The sequence below is a fragment of the Leptopilina heterotoma genome, unplaced genomic scaffold (genome assembly GCF_015476425.1).
Source record: "Leptopilina heterotoma isolate Lh14 unplaced genomic scaffold, ASM1547642v1 Lhet_57, whole genome shotgun sequence".
NCBI lineage: Eukaryota > Metazoa > Arthropoda > Insecta > Hymenoptera > Figitidae > Leptopilina > Leptopilina heterotoma.
Window position 1 is genome coordinate 802,637 of NW_025111127.1, and position 14,875 is coordinate 817,511.

The 14,875-nt window shown below is 26.4% G+C and overlaps 2 protein-coding genes across 2 annotated transcripts in view; both read right to left on the bottom strand.

Moving 5' to 3' along the window:
- Positions 1-14,875, bottom strand: part of LOC122508768 — a 115,336-nt gene that overhangs the window by 14,252 nt on the left and 86,209 nt on the right. The window lies entirely within an intron of this gene.
- Positions 258-13,642, bottom strand: LOC122508769. The gene is made up of 2 exons (XM_043622300.1): positions 13,026-13,642; positions 258-1,160 (listed from the first exon to the last, which is right to left on the bottom strand). Exons 1-2 carry the CDS (start codon positions 13,303-13,305, stop codon positions 1,045-1,047), a joined length of 396 nt encoding a protein of 131 aa, XP_043478235.1. The 5' UTR covers positions 13,306-13,642; the 3' UTR covers positions 258-1,044.

The following is a 14,875-nucleotide window of genomic DNA, read 5'->3' on the forward strand; positions in this document are numbered from 1 at the left end:
TTTACTATAAACATTTTTTAAAATTAATTGTAAAATTAAAATAATATAATATTATCTATCACGACATATCAAAAAAACAAAACTCTACTTCAAACTGATGACAGACAGAAAAAATGAAAGAATTATTATAATTAATAATTGAAAGTTTTCTTTCTTATTCAACTTTTTAAATTAACTCTGTTGAATAAAGTCAAAACTTTTTTTAAAGATTGGAAAAGGATTGAATATTATTAAGGATTGAAATATATTTATATAGATTTTTGATGAAATAGAAATCATTTATTATCCTTAAATATCTAGATGACTAGAAATTTCCTTAAATCTAGATTTAGATATACATAGGACTTGCTTCGATTCACTCCTTTGAATTCGAAGACTTAATTTCATATATAATTATGTTACTCTTTGGAGGCGCTGCATCGTTGTTCCTCTAAGAATCAACAGTTTCAGGCTTTTGGTAAACATCGTGGCATAATTCGTCTAAAAAATTTTTTTTTTTAAAATATATGTTCAAAATACAATCTTCTTTTTATTTCTTAAACGTTTCTCATTTACTAGCCTTCTAGTGAGAAAAAAAAATCAATGAATCAATATAACTAAAATAATTAAAACAATTTAATTTAATTATTCCCTGAAAACAGAAAAAGTAATATATTTCTGTTATCATAATTTGTACATGTATAAATCTAAAATATAAAAGTGACATTAAAAAGCAGTCTTAACATAAAATATTAAACTTGTCAATTTCTTTTTCATTTTATGAAAATGGTGAGAAACGTTTGACGACTTCAGTGCCACGATGATACACCCAAACCTCCATTAATCACGGCGAAATTATTTACAAAATAGTACAGTAATTCAACATTAGTACCACTACCCGAAGCTTTAAAGTTGTAAATAATCAAACTAATAAAAACGTTATAACAATATTTTAAAATGAGAAAATAAATATACAAGACGTTTTTTATAGTGTAAACATGATTCACGAATTTTTCGAGAAAAATCTGTTGACACAAATCTCTGGTTGAATAACCTTCTTATATTTCAGTTCAATGATGACGTCTTATTTTCCGAATTTTGTTGTTTATTGCAATTAGAGTTTTCCAAATTGTTTGAAGATTTTTTGCCTACTTCGCAGAGCTTTCGAGATTTCCAGTAATCTGTAATCAGAAAAAAAATCATTTTTTAATTTCTTTATTAATTTTATTAAAAAGATAATATAAAATATTCAAAACTACATCACATTTTAAGTAAGGCTTCAAACAATTAAACCAAAATTCTCTAAAGATGATGTTCAACTGACTTCTATATTGATTTGAAGTAACACCAAAACAGATTATTTTAATCTTTTATGGTGTTAAGTTAATCTGCAACGCTTTTTTATACCTCACGATTTACTTGCTACTTTGTTACTGTAACTTCTTCAAAAATTATTTTCATCATTACGATTATTCATTTATAGAATTTTCAACTAAAATTCTTCAATTTTTTAAAAATAATTTTTAAAAAAGTTCTTTGCGAATTTTCAAATTCTTTTGTTTATACAATTTAATTTTACGAAATTTCGATTATTCTGACATTTTCCAATTAAATATATTAGGGAGCGTACACAAATGATGTCAAGCAATTTTTGGAGATTTTCGGACCCCCCTCCCCCCTGTCACGCAATTTTTGCAATTTCACATGAGAAAAATACATTGTGTCATACGTTTAGTAAGACCCCCCCTACCCCAAAAGCGTGACATCATTTGTGAACGCTCCCTTAGAAATTAAAAACTTTCAAATAATTAAAAAAAAATTCCATTAAACTTATTGAGAAAAATTAATTCTTTAGAATTCTTAATTAAAAGTATGAAAAGTTCAAATTTTCAAAGATTTTAATTTGAAATTCATTTTTAAATCAATATTTATTAGAAAATTCTAGGATAATTCAATTATTTAACTATAAAAATAAATATTTTATTAAACAATTGAATGTTTCTTATAATAGAATTTTCATAAAGAATTTTATTAACAAATTTTTAAATAATTGAATTCTCTTGACAAATTTTAATAAAATTTTTAAGAATAATTGCGTTTTTCGAGAAATTTGATGAAAATTGTATTAAAAATAAAATTCAAATTCTGCAAAGAATTTTATTAAAAGTTTTGAAAATAATTAAATTTCTGAGAAAAATTTGGTTATTTATAAAGATAATTGAAATTTTGACAAGAATTTTTGCAAATTTTTAAACTTAATTGGATTTTTGCGAAGAATTTTATTAAAATTATTTTTAAAAAAAATTGAATTGTTACGCAAAGAATTTCATTAAAATATTTTTGAAAATAATTTTATTCTTTAAAGAAATTTAATTAAAAATGTATTGAAAATAATACTTAAATTCTAATAAATAAATTGTAGCAAATTATTAAAATAATTTAATTTCTTTGGTAAATTTTAATAAAATTTTTAAGAATAATAACTTTTTGTCGAGGAATTCCATTAAAATTGTATTAAAAATAATTGAAATTCAGCATTGAGTTTTATTATTTTTAAAAATAATTGAATAATATATGAAAATACTTTGTAAATAATTGAATTCCTGTGAAATTTTCATTTCTTATAAAAATAATTAAATGTTTGCGTAGAATTTTGTTAAAATTTTTTTTAACTAATTGAATTCTTTTAGGAATTTTTATTAAAGTTGTAGATATTAAAAATAATTGAATTCAGGAAAGTTTTTGAAAATAATAAAAATTTTGAAAAGAATTTTATGAAAATTTTTGAAAATAATTGAATTTCTGAGAAGAATATTTTACTATACTTTTGAAAATAATTGAATTTCTGCAATGATTTGTAATTGCTTCAAAATTCAATTTGTTTTAGTATTTTTAACTAAAATTCTTCTATAAAACCATTATTTGTAATAATCAATTAAATATATATATATATATATATATATATATATATATATATATATATATATTAAAAAATTTAACTAATTTCAGAAGAATTTTAGTTTTAGTTTTTTTAAATCTAAGTTTTTTTTATATTTCTAATAAAATTGATTTAAAATTGAAATTTTACAAAATTTTAAATCAAAATATTTTGAAGTTCATCTACTTATGAAAATTGTAAACGCAATTCTTTTAAAATTGAATTAATTTTGAAATTAGGTTTCAAGAATAAACACAATAAATTTGGAAAACAACAATTTTCCAGGATTTCGATCAAAATTCCCTGACTTTTTCAGGTTGCGTAGCAACCCTGTATTTGCTTACGACATATATAGATTAATTTTTTTAAATCATAACTGTTTTCTTTAAAAAAACAATGTCTTTCCGTACATGTTTCAAACATTTGAGTCAATGAAGTTTGTGTGGATAATAGGTCATCTTTTTGCGTTGTAGGTAACCTGACAAAAGTACATGAAATCTCCACAACAAAGGGTCGTTCCAGAGAACTACGTCGTCTTTGAGATGTAGTAGGGTCCCACCCCTATTTTTGGTCAGGTAGCACCTGAAGACCTTCCCTTCTTCTACTTGCTTTGGTTTCCCCTCTGCTCTTTTTCCCCACTCTCCCCCTTGTCCCCCTACTTGCCTTTTATTTTCACAACACGTGGCAGGTGCGGTTCAGCATTGCCAAAGGCAATTTTGCAGATTTCGCGTTCTCCAATCGCCAGAAACCTTCAAAACCGGTCCGCGTGTGCAGCTCGCAGTTAAAAAGGGTTAAAAAACAAATTAACAACCGCAATGAGATGAAATTAAACCAATTAAAAAATTTTTCGTTTATTCCGTTTCTGTTCATACTGAATTTATATCGACAAATAAAAAAACTGAAGAACTTATAAGTATTACTATTAATAAATAATCTCAACTTTATGCTATATTCCGGAAGTCAATAGATTTTCTTTTCGAAATTATTTTTTTTAGTGTAAAAATTTCAGAGAAAGCATTGCAAATTCTCGAGACTGGTTTACAATGTAGATAACCGGGTTTGAGATTGACCAACACCATATGTTGGATTGAAAAGAAACAAAAATTTTATTTTGTCCTCGCGAGTTTTTAACGGTCAACGCCATATGGTGCACGCGAAACACTAGGTTTCGTTAAAGTTTCCGAAGTAAATCCGTCGAGATTCCTCAACATCTGTTTTCTTGATCCTTTTAGAGAGTATCAACTATATATATATTTAAAAAATCCTCTTTCATAATTACAAATTTTTTGAAAACCTATTTTATCCTAGAATTTATAACAAACATTTATAACATTTCTCAAAAGTAATTGAAATTTAAATCAAATTTTCATTTTTATAGTGTTCACAATTTTTCAAGAATGAATTCATTTTTTTATCCGTAAAAAAATCCAGATGCGAGTGTGGGACAAAGAGACCAAGTTGGAAAGTGTCTACCTGTGCGCGTGTGTGGATGAAAATCCTATGTGAGGATTGAACACAATATAAAGGAAGGCACCAAAGCTTTTCTTCGTTGAGTTTCTTTGTCCAAAGAGTCGCGGCTTATTCACCATTAAACTACTACTACTTTACTGCCATCTTTTACTTTTTTTTTATTATATAGAAAGCGTACATGATTTTTGTCTGGAAAGTCTTCCCAACGGACTTTTACCACCACCAGCAAGAAGATACTCTCATATACATTGAAAAAAATTTCCCTTACGTCTTGTGTCTCCAAGACAACAATGATCGTCTTCTTTATGAAACGATAGTGTGAATTCATGTCGTCAGAATTTCCTTTATTCACCCGCGATTTACACACTCTTTAGTCGCACGGTATTAGGGGATCAAGATAAAGAAGTATCAAAATTCGATAAAATTTACTTTTTTGAAAATGTAAACTACGGAGAAAGAAACTTCCCGAAGTCACATATTATAGAAATGAAGTCGACTAAACACTGAGACGGTAAATATTTTTATCGACCCGAACTAAAAACTAATTACCACACAACAAAATACTCAGCAAACAAAGTTGCTTTTCTTGTTAAATATTTAAATTGTGCTTTTTGAAGAGCTCAAAACTAATGATTTTCCAAACAAGTGTTGCATAAAGTATCGTGTGCATCATCTCTTTTAATTGCTTGTTGAGAAACTACATTTTTTTTGTATTTGGTATTCACAATATGTACTATTTCATTCTTAGAATTCGCATAATGTTGGTATGAGAGAAGTCTTAACATTTTTACGACTTTTGACCCATAGGAAGAATGCACTTGAAGAAAGCGTAATGATGTTTCAGTGCGCAGACTTTTAGCAGAATGATCTGCGTGAAACGATCATCGAACATTTTCAACACGCGAGAGGCGTATTACCATCAAATGCTTGACCATAATCGGAAGAAGATATTGTTTAGAGATACCCTGAGGAGGAATCATTATAAAACCCTTTTTTGCCCCCATAAGTCCAACCACATTAAAAACACGATAAAAATGCTTTCAACAAAACATTGACGGGTGTATCTTTTTTCGAACTACTTTTTTGGTATGCTTGAGTCTTCCCAGACATTGCAAGAACATTATATTGAACATAAAATAACTCCATTTTTATTGCTCTATTTCAACAAAATTTTATACTTTTGAGCGATGAGAATAACAATTCAGTAACTGACAAAAAACTAAAATAATACTTTCTTCTTCATTTCATTTGTAGTTAAAGGTTTTAAAAGAAGTAAATTAGAATACTTTAGTAATATTCTAAGTTTGACTGACTTCTCCATAAAATAAATCTGACTATTAAACCGGTTATGGTCGAAAATCGACGAAACTGTTTGGTTATCAAAAATGAATTTGCCGTCACTATTCAATTTATTCTCTCCGTGTTGTATTTGAGAAAAGTTGATTTATAATTTTTAAATATTTTATTATTCATTTAAATAATTAAATAAAATCAGGGTTGCCACGATTTTGCTCATTTCAAATTCCCTGACTTTTCCAAGTTAAAAAACAGAATTTTTCCAGGTTTTTAAAACTACATTTGCCAACAAAAATTTAATATTGTTTTTCCCTGACTTTCCCTTAAATTCCAGACAAAATTCTTATTTCTCCTTGACTCTAAAAAATATTCTCATTCAGTTTAAAAATTATTACTCAGAAAAATGTTCTATAGCTTCTTTTTTTAATAAATATTTAATTATTATTTTTCGATAGGAATTAAAATTCTTCACAAGATTCAAATTCAAACCTATTTGAAATTAAACAATTTAAAAAAAATTATTATAAAACATTAAGAAATCCATCACTCCGAGTCTTCGACTCGAAGCAATCGATATCTTCATGATTTATAATAATAATTGAAGATGACCGACTGATAAAATCATTATTTTATATTATGAGAATATTATTACTGTAACTTCATAAAAATTATTCTCATTGCAATTCAATTATTTTCTAAAATTTTTAACTAAAATTCTCCTTTAAATTAATTATTTTTAATAATTTTTGAAAAATTTCTTTGAAAATTTTCAAATTCTTTTGTTTACAATTCAATTTTACGAAATTTCATCGATTATTTGGAAATTATTCGATCAAATATATATTATAAAATAAGAACTTCAATAAAGTTCCATTAAACTTTTAAAAAAAATTAAATCTACACAATTTTCAGTTAAAAGTATGAAAAATTCAAACTTTCAAAGATTATAATTTGAGACCTTTTCAAAATTCAATTATTTCTAAAAATTCACGCTATAATTCATATTTAAATCATTTTTTATAAGAAAATTCTACAAGAATTCAAATATTTAAATACAAAAATAAATAATTTATTGAAACATTGAAAGTTTCTTAAAATTGAACTCTCATAAAGAATTTTATCAACAAATTTTTAAACAATTAAAATTCTTTTGACGAATTTTAATAAAACTTTTAAGAATAATTTCATTTTTCGAGAAATTTGATTAAAATTGTATTAAAAATAATTGAATCTCTGTAAAAAATTTTGAATTTGAACTGAGAAAAGTTTTTGAAAATAATTGAAATTTTGTCCAAGAATTTTATTAAAATTTTTGAAAATAATTGAATTTTGAAGAAGAATTTTATTATTTATAAAGATAATTGAAATTTTGATGAGAATTTTTTTTAAACTCTTGGCCATAATTTAATTTCTGTGAGAAGAATTTTATTACTTTTGAAAATAATTGAATTTTTGAGACGAATTTTAATGATATATTTCGTTTTAAATAATTGAATTCTTCTGTGAAATTTTATTGAAATACGTAGATATTAAAAATAATTGAATTTTGATAAATTATTGAAGTTAATTTAAATTCTACGAAGAATTTTATTAAAATTATTTTGAAAAAAATTGAATTGTTAAAAAGAATTTCATTAAAATTTTTTGAAAATATTACATAAATTGTAGGAAGGCGTTTTAAAATAATTGAATTTTTTTTTTAAATTTTAATAAAATTTTTAAGAATAATAACATTTTTCAAAAAGTTCCATTAAAATTGTATTAAAAATAATTTAAATTCTGCGATGATTTTTATTATTTATGAAAATATTTGAATTCCTGGTAAAAAATATTATTCTTCATGAAAATAATTAAATTATTGTGAAGAAATTTATAAAAAAATTACAATTGATTTCAAGAATAAGCACAATAACTTTAGAAAATAATAATTTTCCAGGATTCCGATCAAAATTTCCTGACATTTTCAGGTTGCGTGGCAACCCTGAAAATTAAAATTCATAGACAAAATAGAAGAAATGTTCTTTCTCACAAAGTTTATTTTAAAATTTTCCTATTACAAACAAAGTCAAAAGTATTACCTTTTCTCAATGTGAATTTCGTGCAATAAAGGCAAATTTTCTAAAGTAAGAGTGAAAGGTTAACTTTTACGAAGTGAATAAATTTAAGTCGCCCCTTAGGGGGTTTGGGAAACAGGGGGTAAGTGAAAACAGAACAGCAGGAAAATTTTAGGGTCATGGAGTCGAATAATTTTTCCCACCAAAAAGTTAACGTGAAATAATAATAAAGCAAAAAATAAGTGTGGGAATATTTTTGCTTTATTCGTAAAAACTTAATCGCATTTAATTTGAATATTTTGTATTTGCTTTTTTAAGCCAGACCGATTTTTAATTATTTTCTATATATTTATTTTATTATTTAAAAATGTAGAGTTTTAAAATATTTCCCTTCAAACAATTAAATACCTATAGAAATAATTACTTTTAATGTCAATTAAGAAATGTAACGTTACTGTTGAAATGTATTAAAATAATTGCATTTAATAAGAAAAAATTGAACATCATCAATAAGCAACTTTGAAATGAAAAGCAGACATCAGTTTGAATGAATAAAATCATAAATCCTATTGGACTTTCCGCATAAATAGTGAAGGAGTATATTGTCATTGAAAGGTGCAAAATGGGTTGACAATATTTCGAGAATTAATAGTCTCAAGGTCTTGACAGGTGCTAAACGTCCTTCTAAAGGTCCTGGATTCATATCGCGTGTTCATGTTCAGAATGCCTGATTTAATCGTGGGAAAAGACGTTCGAGCGAGTCTAAGTAAAGGGCAAAACAGGTGTCGCGAAAGTGCTCGTGCATTGTTTCGGTCGGTTGATTTTTCAAGGGTCCCACACAACCGACTCTAGCTGGGAATATTTCCCTTTGCACTTGGTCAGAAACTTGCTCTCCTACTCGTGGGAGTAAACTATCCGGAAAGAGGGAAACCAGTTCACTTGCTTTTTTCCCCCAGTTCATAACCGTAAAGTCGCAATTAAATTCGATTCACCCCGTTCATGTATGTTTATATTGAAAATTAAATAAAAAATAATTTTTATTCAATTTTACTGCAATACACTTTCTGTGTAAACTATAATGAAGTCTGTTTTTAAATCTGACTTGGCAAGAAATTTTCATGGCAGTTCATAAATCTGGAACTGTGTTACCAATGAAATACAAGGTAACTCTAATTTAAAAGCAACGTCAGTCTCACCCTTGGACTTTTATCAGTTGTTCTATCATACACCGGGATCTAAAGGCGAGAAAGCAATTGGGTAGTGAAACGAATGAAAATGCAGGAATTTCGCAAGAAATAATCAGTTTTAGATTTGCAAAGTTATACTGTAAAACATGCGAGGTATGCGAGTTTTACTCTCTTTATATACAAAAGAAAATAACGCTCCGTCGGTGAATCAGATCCTTTCAAACAAGAAATATCGGAATGCCTTCTTCAGTACATCTATGCATGATTCATGGTGTGTGAGTCATTTCTGCGATGAAAGTCAACATTAAAATTTCGCATTCAAATGCAATATGACTGGTGCATGCAACATTACCAAATAAGTGATGTTTACTATATCAAGAGTAACGTAAAATTTTTTATAAATTCATTTATTTTAAATCTCACGGGTACTTCATGACAATTGTCTTATCACACGGAGAGGTGAAGTTCACTATTTAAGATAATTATTAGGTGTACTAGCAACACTTATTTCTCACTCAATTTTTTAAAAATAAAATTAGCAATTTTAAAAATAATAGAATTCGGGGAAAAGTCAAGAATTTTTATTAAAAGTACTGAAAAAAATTAAATTTTTAGAATTCATAAGAAAATTCTGAATTATTGTGTCTTTTTTCTTTGATTTATAAACTATAAAGTTACCAGGAATTCTAATACAAAACCTGCAATTTTTTCAATTTCTGACAAAAATTATTTAATGAATAATTTTTCATAAATATTTTAAAATTAATCCAATTTTAAAAGAGTTGCCTTTACAATTTTCATAAATAAATGAACTTTATGCGGTTTCAATTTGAAATTTTATAAAATTTAATAATATTCAAAATCTTCTAAAATTAGTTAGATTTTTCAATACATACATATTTGATTAATTATTAAAGTTAATTAATTTATAGAAGAATTTTAGTTAAAAACACTACAAAATTTGAATTTTAAAGAAGTTACAAATGATTGGAGAAATTCAATTATTTTCAAAAGTAATAAAATTCTTATCACAACATTCAATTTTATGTTCAAAATTTACAAAAATATCTCGACAAAATACCCATTATTATCTTTATAAATTAAAAAATTCTTCTTCAAAATTCAATTATTTTCAAAAATTTTTATAAAATTCGTGTCAAAATTTCAATGATTTTCAAAAATTTCCATCATTTCAATGATTTTCAATATCTATTATTTTAATAAAAATACCCGAAAGAATTAGATTATTTAAAAACAATTTTAATAAAATTGTACGCAAACATTAAATTTTTTTCATAAATAATAAAAATTTTACTGAAATTCCATTATTTTTATAAATAATAAAATTCTTAATTTTAAGAAACATTCAATTGTTCAATAAATTATTTATTTTTGTATTTAAATAATTGAATTCTTGTAGAATTTTCTAGTAAAACTTTATTTTAAAATAAATTTTTATTTAAAATTTTAAATCATAATTGAATATTAAAAGTATTAGAGCGTTGTAAAATTTCAATTATTTTTAATACAATTTTAAATGAATTCCTTGAAAAATGTAGTTATATTTTTAAAAATTTTTTTTAAATTTTTTATTAAAATTCGTTGTAAGAATTAAATTATTTTCATAAATAATAAAATTTTTCATAGGATTTCAATATTATTTTTAATACAAATTTAATTCCTCAGAAAATGCAATTATTTTCAAAAAAATTTTGCACGAATTCAATTACATTTCACAAATAATAAAATTCTTTGCTGAAATTCAAATATTTTCAAAATCTACTATTTTTATAAAATTTCTCAAAAAATTCAATTATTAAAAAAAAAGTAATAAAGTTAGTTGCAAGAATTGAATTATTTTTCAAAATTGAATTTTTAATTTCTTATACATAATTTTCTTAACAAATTTGCAAATAATTGAATTCTTTCGACGAATTTTAATACAATTTTTAAGAATAATGACATTTTTTTGAGGAATTCGATTAAAATTGTATTAAAAATAATTGAAAATCTGCAATGAGTTTTATTATTTAACAAAATAATTGAATTATTGCCAAGAATTTTATATAAAGTTTCAAAACAATTGATTTTTATTTCGAAAAAATTTATGCAAATTCCATTTTTCATAATAATTGAATTCCTGTAAAATTTTTATTATTTATGAAAATAATTAAATGTTTGCGTATAATCTTATTAATTTTTTTTTAAAATAATTTGATTTATTTTGGGTAGATTTATTAAAATAGTAAAGATATTAAAAATTATAAATTATTCAAGTGAGGAAAATTTTTTGAAAATAATTGAAATTTTGACAAGAATTTTATTAAAAGGTTTGAAAATAGTTGAAACCGATGAATAACCTATGAAATATGCAGAATAATCTCAAAAAGATAAAGAAAAGGAATTCTATGTTATGCATTTTCACAATCCGTTTTGTACCTATATACTCAAGTTTTTCACATTTTTTATGATAAGTATTCCCGAAGTGAGATTCAATATAAAAATGTGAAATAGGTTAAAAAAATGGTCTCGTGACTTTTGAGCGAGAAGTATAGAGTTTTTAAAAGAAACGGTAGCTACCTGACTGGATTTGGAATGATGCGTAAGACGAGGAGTAAAAGTGAAAGAGAGAAAAGAGAAATCATGGGAGGGGCAAAGAACGTTGTCAAAAGAGACAGAAAAAGGGGATATTGAAAGAGAAAGAGAGATAAAGAGTGAATGATAAAGGAAGGACAAGAGGAGAGAGAAAGACGACTGGGTACGCAAAGAAAAACAGGTTCGAGCCACGCGACCCGCTTTACGCCTCTGCGCCTGTGTAACTGCTTTCCCGTCGAACCTAGGAACACTGACGATTATTTCCCGCCAAAACGTGCTTGGTTGGCGGGCGTACGCTACAACATAAAAACTTCCAACGTGACCACCATTGGCTTCAATAATTGGGTGTCGCCCACGGAAATCCGAATGTTTTCAAAAGAACGTTTTTGACCATTTAAAATGTCAAACTGTTTAGGTTTTGACAGCAGAATTGTGTGGGTGGAAATAGTTTGGAAACAATAAAAAGTCAAGTGAATTTAAATATGAAAATAATTTTACTCTTTATCTTTGTTAAAATTAATTTTTTAGCACTTTTAATATTTATTGGCATTTTTTTTCATTGGAATCTTTTTCGTCACGTAATTATTAGTTTTGATCATTTAACTTTTCATTAATACACAGAATGAAATTTTCAGAATGTTTTAATTAGAGTTTAATAATTGACGACTGTTAATTTTTAGCCTTTATCCATTTTCGAATTAATTACTTAACATGAACAAAGAAAACAATTTTAATTTTTCTATAACGTTGGTGCATGATTTTTAGGATTTTTGATATTTGAAGACTTTTTTCACAATAGTGAGAAAATAAAGCTTCTTATATAAAGGTACCATGCAAAAAGGAAATTTCCACATAGCAGCTTGGCTTTTTGCGTCTACATTCAACTTTCGAAAGAACCAAGATGCCACATATATTTCAAATTGCAACGCTTCTGACCCAAGCAGCAATATCTAAAATACTCTAATCTATTTTCGTGGTTATCGTGACGCATTTTATCGAACTTGTACTAGAGACATAAAAATAGCAAAATAAATACAATCACTTCTTATGAATATCAATTTAAGAGTAATATTAGAATATTTTTTAAAAATTTATTTGAAATTTTCGAAAATTGATAAAGTTAAAAAAAATTATATACTTATATTTCATAACCCCCACCATTAAGACACGCCATGCAGTTTATTATACACGTTTAGAAATTATTTCATCACATAAAATTTCACATTTAAGGGAAAAATTAACAATTTTTAATTAAAAATTATTAGAGAAAATGTTTTATGGTGGAAAATTATTTAGTTAAACGAGTACGAAGAGAGAAAATAATGTTTTCACATAAGGCTTGAAAAAATGCCACGCCGACAAAATTCGTAGGCGGGAGCGGCAATTCAGCCACGTGGGTTTCACGAGGAGCATTGAGCATCTCCTCTGATTGAATTTTTAAAATGATTTCAATCGTAAAATTGCAACTGAGAATTTTCTAATAATTTTAAAATAAATAATTCTTACCGTGAATATTAGTTTGCCTCGAGTATGGACTGCACCTTTTCCTAGGCGATCTCTCGACCTTTTCGAACCTTGGAAGAATATTCTCCTTATCATTTTCAGATCTAGGATCGACTCCCCATTTACTGGTAAATCTCGTTCTCTCCACATCCAAAGCGTCCTGGAGAAGATCCATCGTTTCCTTGGCGCTTGGACTGCCAAACAAACAGCGTGGTACCCTCGAATTTATTGTTGAGGGCAACACAGTAAAATGCAACTCCCGGCAAAATGATGCCGCCAACATTTTCTTCTCTTCCTGAATTTTTAAAACTTTTTAAAAATCCGTCTTTTATTTAAAAAAAAGAACAAAACAAACATCGACCGAGTCCCGCTGACTCGGGAATTTATTTTCCGAACAAACTTTTCGAAATGTGGTTTTTCCTTTCCTTCCAAATTTTACTCCGAAAAGATTTTAATTAAAAGGCGACCACGTTCAACATATGATTGAAAACTGAATGGAAAATAAAAGAAATTTTGACACGTATACTTGTATTTTCTGTTATTTGTTTTAACTGATGTTGACTATTTCAAAATAGATATTTGTCAAAAAGCACTTTCCGAACAACCTCATCAGAAGAAAGACGGGAGAGTTCTGCTTTGATCATAACGCTCAAGAGTCGGTCGAAACCACGAGGTCGTCCCTTCCCATAGATTTCGAGTTTAAATTCTATTGGTGCGCTGGAAATATGCGCTGTTAAACGCGCGCCAAACTTGTCTACAACCAACGTATTATGCTAATAAGCATAGAGAATCCAGGGCCGTCTATACTCTTTTTTTTATTATCCAACAGACCTATTTTGCTATATATTCTGTTCCTCGAGATAAAAATATCTCTTCTATGTGTTTCATTAATTTCTCTCTTAGTTAAATTATGCCGATGCTAATTTTAAAAAATACTAAACATTTATTGTTATTTTTTTAATTGTTTCAATTTGCCTCAATGTTTTCTCATGCAGGGTTGCTACGCAACCTGGAAAACCTGGAAATGTCAGGGAATTTTGATCGAAATCCTGGAAAAGTCAGGGAATTTTGATCGAAATCCTGGAAAATTGTTGTTTTCTAAAGTTATTGTGTTTATTCTTGAAGTCTAATTTCAAAATTAATTCAATTTTAATAGAATTGCTTTTACAATTTTCATAAGTAGATGAACTTCAAAATATTTTGATTTAAAATTTTGTAAAATTTCGATTTTAAATGAATTTAATTAGAAATATAAAAAAACTTAGATTTAAAAAAAAAATAAAACTAAAAATCTTCTCCCGTGTAGAAATTGCCATTATAGTCCCTGACAATAATAGGGCGCTTATGTGGCCCGTAACAGTTTTCCTCAACAAAAAATTATATCGTGTTCCTTATCAGGCCCTTATACGGCCCGATTAATGAGACCGAATTACAGATTTTCGTATATAATGTGGCACGCGAAGTAAATCCCTTACAAGGGTCCCAGACGGAGCAAATATGGCCCCTAATATTAAATGTTTAATTAATTTATTATTATTGTTTCTATTATTATACAGTTAATTTATTAGTTTCATTTTATTATTATTATTTTATTAGACTATTATATTATTATTACATTAGGGGTCATTCACATATTACTACTTGATACATTTAGGGGTGGGAGGGGGGTCAGCTAAGTATCACGCTTTAACAAATTTTCTATACTAAACTATAGAAAAAGTATCACGCAGGGGGGGAGGGGGTCTAAAATACCTAAAATATTTATCACGTAATATGTGAATATGACCCCTTATATTAATATATAATTATTAATTAATTAATTAATTTTTTTTATTATTATTAATTTATTAATT

Bases quoted from the DNA above. Each gene is read 5' to 3' on its own strand.
- LOC122508769 (XM_043622300.1), bottom strand. From the start codon at position 13,305: ATGTTGGCGGCATCATTTTGCCGGGAGTTGCATTTTACTGTGTTGCCC. The intron at 1,161-13,025 runs GTAAGAATTATT...TTCTGATTACAG, and splicing joins GAGGCAAACTAATATTCACG to ATTACTGGAAATCTCGAAAG.